This window comes from Scyliorhinus torazame, chromosome 11 (genome assembly GCF_047496885.1).
Source record: "Scyliorhinus torazame isolate Kashiwa2021f chromosome 11, sScyTor2.1, whole genome shotgun sequence".
NCBI classification, from domain to species: Eukaryota; Metazoa; Chordata; class Chondrichthyes; order Carcharhiniformes; family Scyliorhinidae; genus Scyliorhinus; species Scyliorhinus torazame.
The window spans coordinates 254450473-254471268 of NC_092717.1; the positions used below are offsets into that span (position 1 = coordinate 254450473).

Consider the following 20796-nt stretch of genomic DNA (forward strand, 5'->3'; position numbering starts at 1 on the left):
TGAATGGAGGAGTGCGTTTCCATGGAGATATTGAATGGCAGAGTACGTTTCCATGGAGATATTGAATGGAGGAGTACGTTTCCATGGAGATATTGAATGGCGGAGGACGTTTCCATGGAGATATTGAATGGCGGAGTACGTTTCCATGGAGATATTGAATGGTGGAGTACGTTTCCATGGAGATATTGAATGGCGGAGTGCGTTTCCATGGAGATATTGAATGGCGGAGTGCGTTTCCATGGAGATATTGAATGGCGGAGTGCGTTTCCATGGAGATATTGAATGGCGGAGTGCGTTTCCATGGAGATATTGAATGGCGGAGTACGTTTCCATGGAGATATTGAATGGCGGAGGACGTTTCCATGGAGATATTGAATGGTGGAGGACGTTTCCATGGAGATATTGAATGGCGGAGTGCGTTTCCATGGAGATATTGAATGGCGGAGGACGTTTCCATGGAGATATTGAATGGCGGAGTGCGTTTCCATGGAGATATTGAATGGCGGAGGACGTTTCCATGGAGATATTGAATGGCGGAGGACGTTTCCATGGAGATATTGAATGGTGGAGGACGTTTCCATGGAGATATTGAATGGTGGAGGACGTTTCCATGGAGATATTGAATGGTGGAGGACGTTTCCATGGAGATATTGAATGGTGGAGGACGTTTCCATGGAGATATTGAATGGCAGAGTGCGTTTCCATGGAGATATTGAATGGCGGAGGACGTTTCCATGGAGATATTGAATGGCGGAGTGCGTTTCCATGGAGATATTGAATGGCGGAGGACGTTTCCATGGAGATATTGAATGGCGGAGTGTGTTTCCATGGAGATATTGAATGGTGGAGGACGTTTCCATGGAGATATTGAATGGTGGAGGACGTTTCCATGGAGATATTGAATGGTGGAGGACGTTTCCATGGAGATATTGAATGGCAGAGTACGTTTCCATGGAGATATTGAATGGCGGAGGACGTTTCCATGGAGATATTGAATGGCGGAGTGCGTTTCCATGGAGATATTGAATGGTGGAGTGCGTTTCCATGGAGATATTGAATGGCGGAGTGCGTTTCCATGGAGATATTGAATGGCGGAGTGCGTTTCCATGGAGATATTGAATGGAGGAGTACGTTTCCATGGAGATATTGAATGGCGGAGGACGTTTCCATGGAGATATTGAATGGCGGAGTGCGTTTCCATGGAGATATTGAATGGAGGAGTACGTTTCCATGGAGATATTGAATGGTGGAGGACGTTTCCATGGAGATATTGAATGGCGGAGTGCGTTTCCATGGAGATATTGAATGGCGGAGTACGTTTCCATGGAGATATTGAATGGCGGAGTGCGTTTCCATGGAGATATTGAATGGCGGAGTGCGTTTCCATGGAGATATTGAATGGCGGAGTGCGTTTCCATGGGAATATTGAATGGCGGAGGACGTTTCCATGGAGATATTGAATGGCGGAGTGCGTTTCCATGGAGATATTGAATGGAGCAGGTTTCCATGGAGATATTGAATGGCGGAGGACGTTTCCATGGAGATATTGAATGGCGGAGTGTGTTTCCATGGAGATATTGATTGGCGGTGTGCGTTTCCATGGAGATATTGAATGGCGGTGTGCGTTTCCATGGAGATATTGAATGGCGGAGTGCGTTTCCATGGAGATATTGAATGGTGGAGGGCGTTTCCATGGAGATATTGAATGGCGGAGTACGTTTCCATGGAGATATTTAATGGCAGAGTACGTTTCCATGGAGATATTGAATGGCGGAGTGCGTTTCCATGGAGATATTGAATGGCGGAGTACGTTTCCATGGAGATATTGAATGGCGGTGTGCGTTTCCATGGAGATATTGAATGGCGGAGTGCGTTTCCATGGAGATATTGAATGGCGGAGTGCGTTTCCATGGAGATATTGAATGGCGGAGTGCGTTTCCATGGAGATATTGAATGGCAGAGTACGTTTCCATGGAGATATTGAATGGCGGAGTACGTTTCCATGGAGATATTGAATGGCGGAGTGCGTTTCCATGGAGATATTGAATGGCAGAGTACGTTTCCATGGAGATATTGAATGGCGGAGTGTGTTTCCATGGAGATATTGATTGGCGGTGTGCGTTTCCATGGAGATATTGAATGGCGGTGTGCGTTTCCATGGAGATATTGAATGGCGGAGTGCGTTTCCATGGAGATATTGAATGGTGGAGGGCGTTTCCATGGAGATATTGAATGGCGGAGTGCGTTTCCATGGAGATATTGAATGGCGGTGTGCGTTTCCATGGAGATATTGAATGGCGGAGTGCGTTTCCATGGAGATATTGAATGGTGGAGGGCGTTTCCATGGAGATATTGAATGGCGGAGTGCGTTTCCATGGAGATATTGAATGGCGGTGTGCGTTTCCATGGAGATATTGAATGGTGGAGGGCGTTTCCATGGAGATATTGAATGGCGGAGTGCGTTTCCATGGAGATATTGATTGGCGGTGTGCGTTTCCATGGAGATATTGAATGGTGGAGGGCGTTTCCATGGAGATATTGAATGGCGGAGTGCGTTTCCATGGAGATATTGAATGGTGGAGGGCGTTTCCATGGAGATATTGAATGGCGGAGTGCGTTTCCATGGAGATATTGAATGGCGGAGTGCGTTTCCATGGAGATATTGAATGGTGGAGGGCGTTTCCATGGAGATATTGAATGGCGGAGTGCGTTTCCATGGAGATATTGAATGGTGGAGGGCGTTTCCATGGAGATATTGAATGGCGGAGTGCGTTTCCATGGAGATATTGAATGGCGGAGTGCGTTTCCATGGAGATATTGAATGGCGGTGTGCGTTTCCATGGAGATATTGAATGGCGGTGTGCGTTTCCATGGAGATATTGAATGGCGGAGTGCGTTTCCATGGAGATATTGAATGGCGGAGTACGTTTCCATGGAGATATTGAATGGCGGAGTGTGTTTCCATGGAGATATTGATTGGCGGTGTGCGTTTCCATGGAGATATTGATTGGCGGTGTGCGTTTCCATGGAGATATTGATTGGCGGTGTGCGTTTCCATGGAGATATTGAATGGTGGAGCAGGTTTCAGGTATCCAATGGTTTACTCTTTATCCGACTTCAATTGGTTTTGGCGTGTTTGGCACAAGATATATGGGACGGGACAATTGGAGACGCAGGGACTGTGCTGTTGGGACGGGAGACAGTACCGGAGCTGCTCCCCAGGGTCAGGATATTGAAGCCAATGTTCTCGGGGCACTGAGGGTGGTTCTATGGACAGAGATTTTGAGGGACCCTCCTGTTTGATTCCTATTTATTCCTTACTTTTCCTTGCTTTTATTTTTGCTCTCACCATTTTGATCCATGGATGATTAAGGGACCTGTGACTTTAACGCAAAGCAGCTGGTAAGTGGCCTGTGCCTTTAAATTCCAGCAGAGGATTTCAGCAACAGGAGAGATCAGTGATGACTCGATTTGATTGATTTGGCTGATGGCCAAGAATTGACCAAAGTGGCAGTGCTCTGCGATGATTGGGTCTGTCTGTGGTTTCAGGGGCACAAGGCTTGTACTTTCATTTCACTTTCAAGACTATAAATTAGACTCATACTGTGAGGGGAGTACTCTGAACAACTCCTCATCGGAAGCAAGGACTCGTATTTTGACCTTTATTCTTTATTACTTTTCACCCATTTCCTTCCCCTCGGTGTTTGTCTGTCTTGTGTGTGTGGGTAGAGGGCGGGGGAGTGAAGACGGGTGGGGGGGGGGGTCAGGTGTTAAAGAACATTTAGCCAACTGTATTCATTGCATATTTCATATTTGTTATAGTTATAAATAAACAGTAAAGGTAAAGTCCCGAATGGCCACAGGCTGCGTTCCCCTTTGAGGGGAGAGCTGACTGGTGCTGATTTAATTGGAGGATCACCACACCTCAGACAAGGGGCAGGGTTGAGAGGGTGGGGCCTTCATGGTGACCTCATAACCTCATAACCTCTGCTGGCTTCGCTCTGCATCAGAAATCAGCTGCCCAGCCAACTGAGCTAAACCGGCCTCAAAATAAACAGTAAATTTACAAACCTTGTGACTGTAATTATTGGGCAGTCAGGAGCCAATGACTCAGAGTATTTTTATAAGAATGATTGGTTAATTCACTTGTGTTGTAACTCTGGGACGGGTGTGGCTGGAGTTGTCCGCTCCCCAGCCCAGGGTGTGAGTGGAGTTGACCGCTCCCCAGCCCAGGGTGTGGCTGGAGTTGACCGCTCCCCAGCCCAGGGTGTGAGTGGAGTTGACCGCTCCCCAGCCCAGGGTGTGAGTGGAGTTGACCGCTCCCCAGCCCAGGGTGTGAGCGGAGTTGACCGCTCCCCAGCCCAGGGTGTGGCTGGAGTTGACCGCTCCCCAGCCCAGGGTGTGAGTGGAGTTGACCGCTCCCCAGCCCAGGGTGTGAGTGGAGTTGACCGCTCCCCAGCCCAGGGTGTGGCTGGAGTTGACCGCGCCCCAGCCCAGGGTGTGAGTGGAGTTGACCGCTCCCCAGCCCAGGGTGTGAGTGGAGTTGACCGCTCCCCAGCCCAGGGTGTGGCTGGAGTTGACCGCTCCCCAGCCCAGGGTGTGAGTGGAGTTGACCGTGCCCCAGCCCAGGGTGTGGCTGGAGTTGACCGCTCCCCAGCCCAGGGTGTGAGTGGAGTTGACCGCTCCCCAGCCCAGGGTGTGGATGGAGTTGACCGCTCCCCAGCCCAGGGTGTGAGTGGAGTTGACCGCTCCCCAGCCCAGAGTGTGGCTGGAGTTGACCGCTCCCCAGCCCAGGGTGTGAGTGGAGTTGACCGCTCCCCAGCCCAGGGTGTGGCTGGAGTTGACCGCGCCCCAGCCCAGGGTGTGAGTGGAGTTGACCGCTCCCCAGCCCAGGGTGTGGCTGGAGTTGACCGCTCCCCAGCCCAGGGTGTGAGTGGAGTTGACCGCTCCCCAGCCCAGGGTGTGGCTGGAGTTGACCGCTCCCCAGCCCAGGGTGTGAGTGGAGTTGACCACGCCCCAGCCCAGGGTGTGAGTGGAGTTGACCGCTCCCCAGCCCAGGGTGTGGCTGGAGTTGACCGCGCCCCAGCCCAGGGTGTGGCTGGAGTTGACCGCGCCCCAGCCCAGGGTGTGAGTGGAGTTGACCGCGCCCCAGCCCAGGGTGTGAGTGGAGTTGACCGCGCCCCAGCCCAGGGTGTGAGTGGAGTTGACCGCTCCCCAGCCCAGGGTGTGAGTGGAGTTGACCGCTCCCCAGCCCAGGGTGTGGCTGGAGTTGACCGCTCCCCAGCCCAGGGTGTGAGTGGAGTTGACCGCTCCCCAGCCCAGGGTGTGAGTGGAGTTGACCGCTCCCCAGCCCAGGGTGTGGCTGGAGTTGACCGCTCCCCAGCCCAGGGTGTGAGTGGAGTTGACCGCTCCCCAGCCCAGGGTGTGAGTGGAGTTGACCGCTCCCCAGCCCAGGGTGTGAGCGGAGTTGACCGCTCCCCAGCCCAGGGTGTGGCTGGAGTTGACCGCTCCCCAGCCCAGGGTGTGAGTGGAGTTGACCGCTCCCCAGCCCAGGGTGTGAGTGGAGTTGACCGCTCCCCAGCCCAGGGTGTGGCTGGAGTTGACCGCGCCCCAGCCCAGGGTGTGAGTGGAGTTGACCGCTCCCCAGCCCAGGGTGTGAGTGGAGTTGACCGCTCCCCAGCCCAGGGTGTGGCTGGAGTTGACCGCTCCCCAGCCCAGGGTGTGAGTGGAGTTGACCGTGCCCCAGCCCAGGGTGTGGCTGGAGTTGACCGCTCCCCAGCCCAGGGTGTGAGTGGAGTTGACCGCTCCCCAGCCCAGGGTGTGGATGGAGTTGACCGCTCCCCAGCCCAGGGTGTGAGTGGAGTTGACCGCTCCCCAGCCCAGAGTGTGGCTGGAGTTGACCGCTCCCCAGCCCAGGGTGTGAGTGGAGTTGACCGCTCCCCAGCCCAGGGTGTGGCTGGAGTTGACCGCGCCCCAGCCCAGGGTGTGAGTGGAGTTGACCGCTCCCCAGCCCAGGGTGTGGCTGGAGTTGACCGCTCCCCAGCCCAGGGTGTGAGTGGAGTTGACCGCTCCCCAGCCCAGGGTGTGGCTGGAGTTGACCGCTCCCCAGCCCAGGGTGTGAGTGGAGTTGACCACGCCCCAGCCCAGGGTGTGAGTGGAGTTGACCGCTCCCCAGCCCAGGGTGTGGCTGGAGTTGACCGCGCCCCAGCCCAGGGTGTGGCTGGAGTTGACCGCGCCCCAGCCCAGGGTGTGAGTGGAGTTGACCGCGCCCCAGCCCAGGGTGTGAGTGGAGTTGACCGCGCCCCAGCCCAGGGTGTGAGTGGAGTTGACCGCTCCCCAGCCCAGGGTGTGAGTGGAGTTGACCGCTCCCCAGCCCAGGGTGTGGCTGGAGTTGACCGCTCCCCAGCCCAGGGTGTGAGTGGAGTTGACCGCGCCCCAGCCCAGGGTGTGGCTGGAGTTGACCGCTCCCCAGCCCAGGGTGTGAGTGGAGTTGACCGCGCCCCAGCCCAGGGTGTGGCTGGAGTTGACCGCTCCCCAGCCCAGGGTGTGAGTGGAGTTGACCGTGCCTCAGCCCAGGGTGTGAGTGGAGTTGACCGCTCCCCAGCCCAGGGTGTGAGTGGAGTTGACCGCTCCCCAGCCCAGGGTGTGGCTGGAGTTGACCGCTCCCCAGCCCAGGGTGTGGCTGGAGTTGACCGCTCCCCAGCCCAGGGTGTGAGTGGAGTTGACCGCTCCCCAGCCCAGCACACAGTGGTCCTGTGAATCATGTCCAAAGATGTGCAGGTTAGGTGGATTGGCCATGATAAATTGCCCTTAGTGTCCAAAATTGCCCTTAGTGTTGGGTGGGGTTACTGGGTTATGGGGATGGGGTGGAGATGTTAACCTTGGGTAGGGTGCTCTTTCCAAGAGCCGGTGCAGACTCGATGGGCCGAATGGCCTCCTTCTGCACTGTAAATTCTATGTCTATGTCTATGTCAGAGTTTGCATTGATCTGTTTCCATGGAGAATCGACAGACACGGAGTGATTTTTAACTCACTGTAACGTGAAGCATAGTCAGCTCGTGGGATCAACAGGATTCGATCATAAACCTTAAAGAGTGGTTTCAATTCCGCATCAAATGGACGGCTGGATGTTCCCACCAATAGGATCCGGTCCTCGGCTTTTACCTGTTTCAGAACCTTTGGCAAATCTTTCTTCAAACGTTTCGGTTCCAACTGTTTCAGAAAAGCTGTGTTAGTGACAATTCACATTTAAACATCATCACATCGGACACCCCCCCCCCCCCCCCCCGACCCCCCCCCCCCCCAATCCCAAACCCCCTGCCCCCTCACCCCATCCACCCCCGACCCTCCCCCCAATCCCAAACCCCCTGCACCCTCACCCCATCCCCCCCCCGACCCTCCCCCCAATCCCAAACCCCCTGCACCCTCACCCCATCCCCCCCCCGACCCTCCCCCCAATCCCAAACCCCCTGCACCCTCACCCCATCCCCCCCCCCCCCGACCCTCCCCTCAATCCCAAACCCCCTGCACCCTCACCCCATCCCCCCCCTCCCCACCCTGACCCTCCCCCCTATCCCCCCACCCTGCACCCTCCCTCCCAACCTCTCCAATCTATCCTCATCACTGGAGTTTCTCATCCCTGGAACCATTCCTGTGAGCCTCTTCTGCTCTCTCTCCAATGTGTTCACATCCTTCCGAGAGTGTGGCTCCCAGAACTGTGCACAATATTCCAGCTGAGGTCTAACTAGTGTCTGTATAAATTCAGTATAACCCCCTCGCTGCTGCACTCTGTGTCCCTGTTAATACATCCCAGAATACTCTCTGCTTCATTCACTGCTCTCTCCGCCAGTCCTGCCCCCTTCAATGATCTGTGCACAGATAGACCCAGCTCCCTCTGTTCCTGCTCCTCTTTAGCAATTTTACTCCGTGCTTTATATTTTTTCCATGTTCTTCCACCAAAACGCATCACCTCACACTTCGGGGAATTGGACATTCTGAATTCTCCCTCCGTGTACCCGAACAGGCGCCGGAGTGTGGCGACTAGGGGCTTTTCACAGTAACTTCATTGCAGTGTTAATGCAAGCCTACTTGTGACAATAATAAAGATTATTCTTATTATCCCACTCCCACGCTGTGCACCCACCGCCTTTTCTTCCTTTGGTACTTTCTTCAGGAATGTTTTCTCGGCGTCATCGATCCACACAACAGACGGCTGGAGCAGCTTAGCAACCTGAGGGAGAAAGGGAGCGAGAGAAGGGAAGAGTGAGAGAAAGGGAGGGAGAGAGAAGGGGGGGAGTGAGAGAGATGGAGGGAGTGAGAGAGATGGAGGGAGTGAGAGAGGAGGGAGAGAGAGAGGAGGGGAGTGAGAGAGAAGGGGGGAGTGAGAGAGATGGAGGGAGTGAGAGAGATGGAGGGAGTGAGAGAGGAGGGAGAGAGAGAGAAGGGGAGTGAGAGAGAAGGGAGAGAGAGAGAAGGGAGAGAGAGAGAGATGGAGGGAGTGAGAGAGGAGGGAGAGAGAGAGAAGGGGAGTGAGAGAGAAGGGTGTGAGAGAGGAGGGAGAGAGAGAGAAGGGAGCGAGAGAGATGGAATGAGTGAGAGAGGAGGGAGTGAGAGAGGAGGGAGAGAGAGAGAGAGAATAAGAACATGAAAATATGAGCAGGTGTAGGTCACTTGGGCCCTTGACCACTCCGTTATTCGATAGGATCATTGCTGATCTGACAGTCCTCACGTTCACTATCTCCGCCCCCACAGGGAGCAAGAATGATGAATGTAGAAATTTCAGAGATAAGGTATTATTATTTGTTGCAGTAAAGGTTAAAATCCTGGGATAGAGTGTGTTTGACTGCTGCTATCAGGTTTTTAGAAGAATCTTGGTTTGAAAGATAGCAAAGCTTTCAGGAGCCTGAGGTGCAATTAACCATCGTAAAGGCTGTTGTGTAAAGCGGTGTCATAGACTCATAGAATGTACAGTGCAGAAGGAGGCCATTCAGCCCATCGAGTCTGCACTGGCCCTTGGAAAGAGACCCTACTTGAGCCCCACGGCTCCACCCTATCCCCTTTATCCCAGTAACCCAAACTAACCTTTTTGGACACTAAGGGCAATTTATCATGGCCAATCCACCTAACCTGCACATCTTTGGACTGTGGGAGGAAACTGGAGCACCCGGAGGAAACCCACGCAGACACGGGGAGAAGATGGAGAGCTGAGGCCTATTTTCTTGTTGGTTCAGTGGGAATAAAGATCGCATTTTCGGGTTTCTATTCACTGTGTTGAGTCGTATTGTTCAAGGGGTAATTGTGAGCTATTTTCTGGTGTGATCTTAAAGATTTTAATACTGCGTTGGTAATAAAGTTGGTTTTAATTTACCATGTCCCTATTTTGTGTGAAATTTCTCCTGAAGCGATCCTCACAGTCTGACACAATTAAAATAAGATATTGGTGTTACTGTCCAATATCCGAGCCACCGCTGGGTCTGGGATTGTAATAAAATTGGGGGCTCGTACAGGATTTTAAAATATAATTCTTTGTTTGGTTTGAGATTATTGAATTTAAAGTCAGTGAGTGTGTGGGCAACGGTTGCTCTGTATTAAGTTTTGAAGTTTAAATAGAGAGTGACTTGAGAGGGCACTTTTAGTTGCAAAGGTTTTCATGGGTGTGGAAGCGATTACTCCGGATGCTTCACAAAGGGAGACTAAAACAAAACCTATGGGTTTGGCAGAGGTGTTGCAGTTAACCTCATCTGAAAGGCTGAGAAAGGTGGAGATAATGCAAACAATAGCTCAGTGTTTACATTTGCTCCAAACACAGCCTGAATCATTAGAATTAGCTAGAATTCAATTATAAATTGTGGGCAGCACGGTAGCACAAGTGGATAGCACTGTGGCTTCACAGCGTTCGATTCCCCGCTGGGTCACTGTCTGTGCGGAGTCTGCACGTTCTCCCCGGGTTTCCTCCGGGTGCTCCGGTTTCCTCCCACAGTCCAAAGATGTGCAGGTTAGATGGATTGGCCATGCTAAATTGCCCCTTAGTGTCCAAAAAGGTTAGGAGGGGTTATTGGGTTATGGGGATAGGGTGGAAGTGAGGGTTTAGGTGGGTCGGTGCAGACTCGATGGGCCGAATGGCCTCCTTCTGCACTGTATGTCCTATGTTCTTAAATTAAGCAATTAGAAATGCAGGAAAAAAATAAACAAAAAGAAATAGAATTGAAGGAATTGGAAATACAAGAAATGAGCAAGTTGAAAACAGCTTTTGACGACATCCAGCCAAAGTTTCTGCAGGGGTCGGACCGAAGGCAGATCTGTTCTGTAAACTAGTGTTGAGAGATCTCTGTCTCAAAGAATAACTCTTGTAAAGCAAGTATTCTTCTGTGGAATTGGTATTTACGGTGGATAGAGAGCTGAGATGGTCTATGTTCTTGTTGTTTAAGTGGGAATAAAGATAGCAGTTAAGAATTACTCACTGGGTTGATTAGCATTGTTTTAAGGAGTAATTGTAAGCTATTTTTGGGTGTATGTTAAAGATTTTAATATTGTGTCGGTCATAAAGTTTGTTTCAATATTCCATATCCCTATTTCTTTGTGGAATCTCTCCTGGAGCGAGGTATCCCTTCCTCACAGTCTTACACAATTAAAATAAAATATTGAGGTTTCTGTCCAGTATCCGAGCTACTGTTCGGGTCTGGTCTGGGATCATAATAGCAGGGAGTTCCAAATACTCACAATCCTCTAAGAGGCGGAATGGGCTGCACCAGTAGTCCCAGTACTAAAGCCCGGCAAGTCAGTCTGCCTTTGTGGAGACTATAACTTAACTATCAACAGAGTTTCCCACCCCATGTCGGGTACCGAAGGTCTCTGCGCAAAACTGGCTGGATGGCAAACATTTACCAAGCAGGACAAGCTCAAAGCTGTGGTGTGCTCCTCTTGCTCCCTGTGGGAATCCAGGAATACTTCCAGTTCCCGGGACCAGCATGTGTGCAGGAAGTGTGTCCAGCTGCAGCTCCTGGAAGGTCGTGTTTCAGAGCAGGAGCGGCAGCTGGGGATACTTTGGAGCATCCGCGAGTCGGAGAGCATCGTGGATAGCACGTTTAGAGAGGTGGTCACACCGCAGCTGAAGGGGCTGGAGGAAGGAAGGGAATGGGTGACCACCAGGCAATCCAAAGGAAACAGGCGGGTAGTCCCCTGGGGTCCTGCCCACTAATTAGCATTCTATTTTGGAGGCTGCCGATTCCTCCAGGGAGTGCGGAATGAGGCAAACCTCTGGAACCACAAGCAGCCTGTCTGTACAGGACAGGGAGGTGGGGAGGTAAGAGAGAAAGAGCAATAGGAGATTCTGCAGTCAAGGGAACAGGCAGGTGCAACTGTGGTCTTCACCATGACTCTAGGATGGTGCGTTGCCTCCCTGGTGCCAGGGTCCAGGATGTCACTAAATGGCTGCAGGGCATCCTAAAGGGGGAGGGTGATAAGGCAGAGGGCATGGTACATATTGGTACCAATGACAGAGGTAGAAAGAGGGGTGAGGTCTTGCATCAAGAATTCAGGGAGTTAGGCAATAGACTAAAGGGCAGGATCTCTCGGGTTGTAATCTCTGGATTACTCCCAGTGCCACGTGCTAGTGAGCACAGGAATAGAAGAATGACGCAGATGAATGTGTGGCTTAAGAGTTGGTGCAGGAGGGAGGCAACAGGGGCTGGTTTAGCACACTGGGCTAAATCGCTGGCTTTGAAAGCAGACCAAGGCAGGCCAGCAGCACGGTTCAATTCCCGTACCAGCCTCCCCGAACAGGTGCTGGAATGTGGCGACTAGGGGCTTTTCACAGTAACTTTATTTGAAGCCTACTTGTGACAATAAGCGATTTTCATTTCATTTCATTTAGATTCCTGGATCACTGGGACCGTTTCTGGGGAAGGTGAGACCTGTACAAGCGGGACAGTCGACACTTGAACCAGAGTGGGACTAACATCCTTGCTGGCGGGTTTGCAAGTGCTGTTGGGAAGTGATTAAACTAGCTTGGAAGGGATGCAGACTGATAGCAGAATAGGGACACAGTTTAACATTGAAAAGCAATCCGGTCTGAGGGAATACGGCGGTAATGAGTTTCAAGGAAGTAAGACAAGGCTGGAAGGCCTCTACTTTAATGACAGGAATATTAACGGTAAAATGGATGAGTTAAGGGTGATGATAGACATGTGTAATTATGATATAATAGCCATCACGGAGACGTGGTTGAGTGAGGGGCAGGATTGGCAGCTCAACTTTCCGGGATATAGAATCTTCAGGCAAGGCAGGGGAGGGGGTAGAAGAGGAGGAGACATTGCATTATTAGTTAAGGAGCCAGTTGCTGCAGTAAGGAGAGATGATGGGGGAATTCTCCGTTTCTGAGACTAAGTGTTGACACCGGTGCAGAATTCATGGATTTTCACGACAGCAAAACTGGCGCCACACTTGTACTGATTCTGCTACTGCGAGGGGGCTAGCTATCGGCACAACGGGAACACAATCGATTCCAATGAGAAACTGATTCGCTGGTTTCACGATTATTGATCAGCTGGAGGGGGTATTCGCAGATATCTTCAACCTCTCTTTACAACAATCTGAGGTCCCTATCTGCTTCAAGAAGATGAACATCATCCCTGTACAAAAGAAAAGCCAAGCAGCGTGCGTTAATGACTATCGCCCACTGGCTCTGACATCCATCATCATGAAGTGCTTCGAAAGGTTAGTCATGGCACAAATCAACTCCAGCCTCCCGGATTGATTTGATCCACTACAGTTCGCCTACCGCAGCAACAGGTCCACAGCAGACGCCATCTCCATGGCCCCGCACTCTACCCTGGAACACCTAGATAACAAAGACACCCATGTCAGACTCCACTAATCGACTACAGCTCAGCCTTCAACACCATCATTCCTACAAAACTCATCTCCAAACTCCGTGGCCTTGGCTCCTCCCTCTGCGACTGGATCCTGAACTTTCTAACCCACAGGCCACAATCAGTAAGGATAGGCAACAACACCTCCTCCACGATCATCCTCAACACGGGTGCCCCACAAGACTGTGTCCTCAGCCCCCTACTTTACTCCTTATACACCTCTGACTGTGTGGCCAAATTCCCCTCGATTCTCAAATTTGCTGATGCCACCACCGTAGTGGGTCGGAGTTCAAACAATGACGAGACAGAGAACAGGAATGAGAAAGAGAATCAGAGCGGCAGATAGAGAGCGAAATGGAAAGAAAGAATTGGAGAGATGAACGGAGAGAGAATCGGAGAGAGAATCAGAGAGAGAATCGGAGAGAGAGAATCGGAGACAGAGAGTCGGAGAAAGAATCGGAGAGAGAATCGGAGCGAGTGAATCGGAGAGAGAGAATCGGAGAGAGGGAATCGGATAGAGAGAATCGGAGAGAGAGAATCGGAGGTAGAGAATCAGAGGTAGAGAATCGGAGAGAGAGAATCGGAGAGAGAGAATCGGTGGGAGAGTCGGAGAGAGAATCAGAGAGAGAGAATCGGAGAGAGAGAATCGGAGAGAGAGAATCGGAGACAGAGAATCGGGGAGAGAGAATCGGAGAGAGAATCGGAGAGAGAGAATCGGAGAGAGAGAATCGGAGGGAGAGAATCGGAGAGAGAATTGGAGAGAGAGAATCGGAGAGAGAGAATCGGAGAGAGAGAATCGGATAGAGAGAATCGGAGAGAAAGAATCGGAGAGAGAGAATCGGAGAGAGAGAATCGGAGAGAGAGAATCGGAGAGAGAGAATCGGAGAGAGAATCGGAGAGGGAGAATCGGAGAGAGAGAATCGGAGAGAGAGAATCGGAGAGAGAGAATCGGAGAGAGAGAATCGGATAGAGAGAATCGGAGAGAAAGAATCGGAGAGAGAGAATCGGAGAGAGAGAATCGGAGAGAGAGAATCGGAGAGAGAATCGGAGAGAGAGAATCGGAGAGAGAGAATCGGAGAGAGAGAATCGGAGAGAGAATCGGAGAGAGAGAATCGGAGAGAGAGAATCGGAGAGAGAGAATCGGAGAGAGAGAGACTCGGAGAGAGAGACTCGGAGAGAGAGAATCGGAGAGAGAATCGGAGAGAGAGAATCGGAGAGAGAGAATCGGAGAGAGAGAATCGGATAGAGAGAATCGGAGAGAGAGAATCGGAGAATCGGAGAGAGAGAAGCGGAGAGAGAGACTCGGAGAGAGAATCGGAGAGAGGGAATCGGAGAGAGAATCGGAGAGAGAGAATCGGAGAGAGAGAATCGGAGAGAGAGAATCGGAGAGAGAATCGGACGGAGAGAATCGGAGAGAGAATCGGAGAGAGAATCGGAGAGAGAGAGTCGGACAGAGAATCGGAGAGAGAATCGGAGAGAGAGAATCGGAGAGAGAGAATCGGAGAGAGAATCGGAGAGAGAGAATCGGAGAGAGAGAATTGGAGAGAGAATATCTGACAGAGAATCGGAGAGAGAGAATCGGAGGGAGAGTCGGAGAGAGAATCGGAGAGAGAGAATCGGAGAGAGAGAATCGGAGAGAGAGAATCGGAGAGAGAATCGGAGAGAGGGAATCGGAGAGAGAGAATTGGAGAGAGAATCGGAGAGAGAGACTCGGAGAGAGAATCGTAGAGAGAGAATCGGAGAGAGAGAATCTGAGAGAGAGAATCGGAGAGAGGGAATCGGAGAGAGAGAATTGGAGAGAGAATCGGAGAGAGAGACTCGGAGAGAGAATCGTAGAGAGAGAATCGTAGAGAGAGAATCGGAGAGAGAGAATCGGAGAGAGAGAATCGGAGAGAGGATCGGAGAGAGAGAATCGGAGAGAGAAAATCGGAGAGAGAATCGGAGAGAGAGAATCGTAGAGAGAGAATCGGAGAGAGAGAATCGGAGAGAGAGAATCGGAGAGAGAGAATCGGAGAGAGAGAATCGGAGAGAGAATCGGAGAGAGAGAATCGGAGAGAGAGAATCGGAGAGAGAGAATCGAAGAGAGAATCGGAGAGAGAGACTCGGAGAGAGAATCGGAGAGAGAGAATCGGATAGAGAGAATCGGAGAGAGAGAATCGGAGAGAGAGAATCGGAGAGAGAGAATCGGAGAGAGAATCGGAGAGAGAGAATCGGAGAGAGAGAATCGGAAAGAGAGACTCGGAGAGAGAGAATCGGAGAGAGAATCGGAGAGAGAGAATCGGATAGAGAGAATCGGAGAGAGAATCGGAGAGAGAGAATCGGAGAGAGAGAATCGGAGAGAGAGAATTGGAGAGAGAATCGGAGAGAGAGAATCGGAGACAGAACTGGAGAGAGGGAATCGGAGAGAGAGAATCGGAGAGAGAATCGGAGAGAGAGAATCGGAGAGAGAATCGGAGAGAGAGATAGTCGGAGAGAAAATCGGAGAGAGAATCGGAGAGAGAGAATCGGAGAGAGAGAATCAGAGAGAGAATCGGAGAGAGAGAATCGGAGAGAGAGAATTGGAGAGAGAATCGGAGAGAGAATCGGAGAGAGAATATCGGAGAGAGAGAATCGGAGAGAGAGAATCGGGGAGAGAGAATCGGAGAGAGAATCGGAGAGAGTGAATCGGAGAGAGAGAATCGGAGAGAGAATCGGAGAGAGAGAATCGGAGAGAGAGAATCGGAGAGAGAATCGGAGAGAGAGAATCGGAGAGAGAGAATCGGAGAGAGAATCGGAGAGAGAGAATCGGAGAGGGAATCGGAGAGAGAGAATCGGAGAGAGACAATCGGAGAGAGAGAATCGGAGAGAGAGAATCGGAGAGAGAGAATCGGAGAGAGAGAATCGGAGAGAGAATCGGAGAGAGAGAATCGGAGAGAGAGAATCGGAAAGAGAGACTCGGAGAGAGAGAATCGGAGAGAGAATCGGAGAGAGAGAATCGGATAGAGAGAATCGGAGAGAGAATCGGAGAGAGAGAATCGGAGAGAGAGAATCGGAGAGAGAGAATCGGAGAGAGAGAATTGGAGAGAGAATCGGAGAGAGAGAATCGGAGACAGAACTGGAGAGAGGGAATCGGAGAGAGAGAATCGGAGAGAGAATCGGAGAGAGAGAATCGGAGAGAGAATCGGAGAGAGAGATAGTCGGAGAGAAAATCGGAGAGAGAATCGGAGAGAGAGAATCGGAGAGAGAGAATCAGAGAGAGAATCGGAGAGAGAGAATCGGAGAGAGAGAATTGGAGAGAGAATCGGAGAGAGAATCGGAGAGAGAATATCGGAGAGAGAGAATCGGAGAGAGAGAATCGGGGAGAGAGAATCGGAGAGAGAATCGGAGAGAGTGAATCGGAGAGAGAGAATCGGAGAGAGAATCGGAGAGAGAGAATCGGAGAGAGAGAATCGGAGAGAGAATCGGAGAGAGAGAATCGGAGAGAGAGAATCGGAGAGAGAATCGGAGAGAGAGAATCGGAGAGGGAATCGGAGAGAGAGAATCGGAGAGAGACAATCGGAGAGAGAATCGGAGAGAGAGAATCGGAGAGTGAGAATCGGAGAGAGAGAATCAGAGAGAGAGAATTGGAGAGAGAATCGGAGAGAGAGACTCGGAGAGTGAATCGTAGAGAGAGAATCGTAGAGAGAGAATCGGAGAGAGAATCGGAGAGAGAGATTCGGAGAGAGCGAATCGGAGAGAGAATCGGAGAGAGAGAATCGGAGAGAGAGAATCGGAGAGAGAGAATCGGAGAGAGAATCGGAGATAGAGAATCGGAGAGAGAGACTCGGAGAGAGAGAATCGGAGAGAGAATCGGAGAGAGAGAATCCGAGAGAGAGAATCGGAGAGAGAGAATCGGAGAGAGAATCGGAGAGAGCGAATCGGAGAGAGAGAATCGGATAGAGAGAATCGGAGAGAGAGAATCGGAGAGAGAGAATCGGAGAGAGAGAATTGGTGAGAGGATCGGAGAGAGAGAATCGGAGAGAGAATTGGAGAGAGGGAATCGAGAGAGAGAATCGGAGAGAGAATCGGAGAGAGAGAATCGGAGAGAGAATCGGAGAGAGAGATAGTCGGAGAGAGAATCGGAGAGAGAATCGGAGAGAGAGAATCGGAGAGAGAATCGGAGAGAGAGAATCTGACAGAGAATCGGAGAGAGAGAATCGGAGGGAGAGTCGGAGAGAGAATCGGAGAGAGAATATCGGAGAGAGAGAATCGGAGAGAGAGAATCGGGGAGAGAGAATCGGAGAGAGAATCGGAGAGAGAGAATCGGAGAGAGAGAATCGGAGAGAGAATCGGAGAGAGAGAATCGGAGAGAGAGAGAATCGGAGGGAGAATCGGAGAGAGAGAATCGGAGAGAGAGAATCGGAGAGAGAATCGGAGAGAGAGGTTCGGAGAGAGCGAATCGGAGAGAGAATCGGAGAGAGAGAATCGGATAGAGAGAATCGGAGAGAGAGAATCGGAGAGAGAATCGGAGAGAGAGAATCGGAGAGAGAGAATCGGAGAGAGAGAATCGGAGAGAGAATCGGAGAGAGAGAATCGGAGAGAGAGAATCGGAGAGAGAATCGGAGGGAGAGAATCGGAGAGAGAATCGGAGAGAGATTCGGAGAGAGAGAGTCGGACAGAGAATCGGAGAGAGAATCGGAGAGAGAGAATCAGAGAGAGATAATCGGAGAGAGAACCGGAGAGAGAGAATCGGAGAGAGAGAATTGGAGAGAGAATATCTGACAGAGAATCGTAGAGAGAGAATCGGAGAGAGAATCGGAGAGAGAGAATCGGAGAGAGAGAATCGCAGAGAGAATCGGAGAGAGAGAATCGGAGAGAGAATCGGAGAGAGAGAATCGGAGAGAGAATCGGAGAGAGAGAATCGGAGAGAGAATCGGAGAGAGAGAATCGGAGAGAGAGAATCGGAGAGAGAATCGGAGAGAGAATCGGAGAGAGAGAATCGGAGAGAGAGAATCGGAGAGAGAGAATCAGAGAGAGAGAATTGGAGAGAGAATCGGAGAGAGAGACTCGGAGAGAGAATCGTAGAGAGAGAATCGGAGAGAGAGAATCAGAGAGAGAATCGGAGAGAGAATCGGAGAGAGAGAGTCGGAGAGAGAACCGGAGAGAGAGAATCGGAGAGAGAGAATTGGAGAGAGAATATCTGACAGAGAATCGGAGAGAGAATAGGAGGGAGAGTCGGAGAGAGAATCGGAGAGAGAGAATCGGAGAGAGAGAATCGGAGAGAGAATCGGAGAGAGAATCGGAGAGAGAGAATCGGAGAGAGAGAATCGGAGAGAGAGAATCGGAGAGAGAATCGGAGAGAGAGAATCGGAGAATGAGAATCGGAGAGAGAGAATCGTAGAGAGAGAATCGGAGAGAGAATCGGAGAGAGAGAATCGCAGAGAGAATCGGAGAGAGAGAAGCGGAGAGAGAGAATCGGAGAGAGAGAATCGGAGAGAGAATCGGAGAGAGAGAATCGGAGAGAGAGAATCGGAGAGAGAATCGGAGAGAGAGAATCTGACAGAGAATCGGAGAGAGAGAATCGGAGGGAGAGTCGGAGAGAGAATCGGTGAGAGAATATCGGAGAGAGAGAATCGGAGAGAGAGAATCGGGGAGAGAGAATCGGAGAGAGAATCGGAGAGAGAGAATCGGAGAGAGAGAATCGGAGAGAGAATCGGAGAGAGAGAATCGGAGAGAGAGAGAATCGGAGGGAGAATCGGAGAGAGAGAATCGGAGAGAGAGAATCGGAGAGAGAGAATCGGAGAGAGAATCGGAGAGAGAGAATCGGAGAGAGAATCGGAGAGAGAGGTTCGGAGAGAGCGAATCGGAGAGAGAATCGGAGAGAGAGAATCGGAGAGAGAGAATCGGATAGAGAGAATCGGAGAGAGAGAATCGGAGAGAGAATCGGAGAGAGAGAATCGGAGAGAGAGAATCGGAGAGAGAGAATCGGAGAGAGAATCGGAGAGAGAGAATCGGAGAGAGAGAATCGGAGAGAGAGAATCGGAGAGAGAATCGGAGGGAGAGAATCGGAGAGAGAATCGGAGAGAGATTCGGAGAGAGAGAGTCGGACAGAGAATCGGAGAGAGAATCGGAGAGAGAGAATCGGAGAGAGATAATCGGAGAGAGAACCGGAGAGAGAGAATCGGAGAGAGAGAATTGGAGAGAGAATATCTGACAGAGAATCGGAGAGAGAGAATCGGAGGGAGAGAATCGGAAAGAGAGAATCGGAGAGAGAATCGGAGAGAGAGAATCGGAGAGAGAGAATCGGAGAGAGAGAATCGGAGAGAGAATCGGAGAGAGAATCGGAGAGAGAGAATCGGAGAGAGAGAATCGGAGAGAGAATCGGAGAATGAGAATCGGAGAGAGAGAATCGGAGAGAGAGAATCGGAGAGAGAGAATCGGAGAGAGAGAATCGGAGAGAGAATCGGAGAGAGAGAATCGGAGAGAGAGAATCGGAGAGAGAGAATCGGAGAGAGAGAATTGGAGAGAGAATCGGAGAGAGAGACTCGGAGAGAGAATCGTAGAGAGAGAATCGGAGAGAGAATCGGAGAGAGAGAATCGGAGAGAGAGAATCGTAGAGAGAGAATCGGAGAGAGAATCGGAGAGAGAGAATCGGAGAGAGAGAATCGCAGAGAGAATCGGAGAGAGAGAATCGGAGAGAGAATCGGAGAGAGAGAATCAGAGAGAGAATCGGAGAGAGAGAATCGGAGAGAGAATCGGAGAGAGAGAATCGGAGAGAGAGAATCGGAGAGAGAATCGGAGAGAGAATCGGAGAGAGAGAATCGGAGAGAGAGAATCGGAGAGAGAGAATCAGAGAGAGAGAATTGGAGAGAGAATCGGAGAGAGAGAATCGGAGAGAGAGAATCGGAGAGAGAGAATCGGAGAGAGAGAATCAGAGAGAGAATCGGAGAGAGAGAATCGGAGAGAGAGAATCGTAGAGAGAGAAACGGAGAGAGAATCGGAGAGAGAGAATCGGAGAGAGAATCGGAGAGAGAATCGGAGAGAGAGAGTCGGACAGAGAATCGGAGAGAGAATCGGAGAGAGAGAATCGGAGAGAGATAATCGGAGAGAGAACCGGAGAGAGAGAATCGGAGAGAGAGAATTGGAGAGAGAATATCTGACAGAGAATCGGAGAGAGAATAGGAGGGAGAGTCGGAGAGAGAATCGGAGAGAGAGAATCGGAGAGAGAGAATCGGAGAGAGAATCGGAGAGAGAATCGGAGAGAGAGAATCGGAGAGAGAGAATCGGAGAGAGAGAATCGGAGAGAGAATCGGAGAGAGAGAATCGGAGAATGAGAATCGGAGAGAGAGAATCGTAGAGAGAGAATCGGAGAGAGAATCGGAGAGAGAGAATCGGAGAGAGAGAATCGCAGAGAGAATCGGAGAGAGAGAAGCGGAGAGAGAGAATCGGAGAGAGAGAATCGGAGAGAGAATCGGAGAGAGAGAATCGGAGGGAGAGAATCGGAGAGAGAGAATCGGAGAGAGAGAATCGGAGAGAGAATGTGAGAGAGAGAATCGGAGAGAGAATCGGAGAGAGAGAATCGGAGAGAGAATCGGAGAGAGAGAATCGGAGAGAGAGAATCGGAGAGAGAGAATCGGAGAGAGAATCGGAGAGAGAGAATCGGAGAGAGAGAATCGGAGAGAGAGAATCAGAGAGAGAGAATTGGAGAGAGAATCGGAGAGAGAGAATCGGAGAGAGAGACTCGGAGAGAGAGAATCGGAGAGAGAGAATCGGAGAGAGAGAATCGGAGAGAGAATCGGAGAGAGAGAATCGGATTGAGAGAATCGGAGATAGAATCGGAGAGAGAGAATCGGAGAGAGAGAAACGGAGAGAGAGAATCGGAGACAGAACTGGAGAGAGGGAATCGGAGAGAGAGAATCGGAGAGAGAATCGGAGAGAGAGAATCGGAGAGAGAATCGGAGAGAGAGAT

General features: G+C 51.1%; 1 protein-coding gene across 2 annotated transcripts in view; it reads right to left on the reverse strand.

Moving 5' to 3' along the window:
* LOC140385924 (dynein regulatory complex protein 11-like) overlaps positions 1-20796 on the reverse strand; it is a 1066524-nt gene that overhangs the window by 176141 nt on the left and 869587 nt on the right. For both annotated transcript variants that reach the window (XM_072468573.1, XM_072468575.1), the window contains 2 exons: positions 8144-8230; positions 7035-7212 (listed from right to left, as the gene is read on the reverse strand). In XM_072468573.1, the coding sequence (XP_072324674.1) occupies positions 7035-7212; positions 8144-8230 (265 nt within the window). The remainder of the gene's footprint in view (positions 1-7034; positions 7213-8143; positions 8231-20796) is intronic.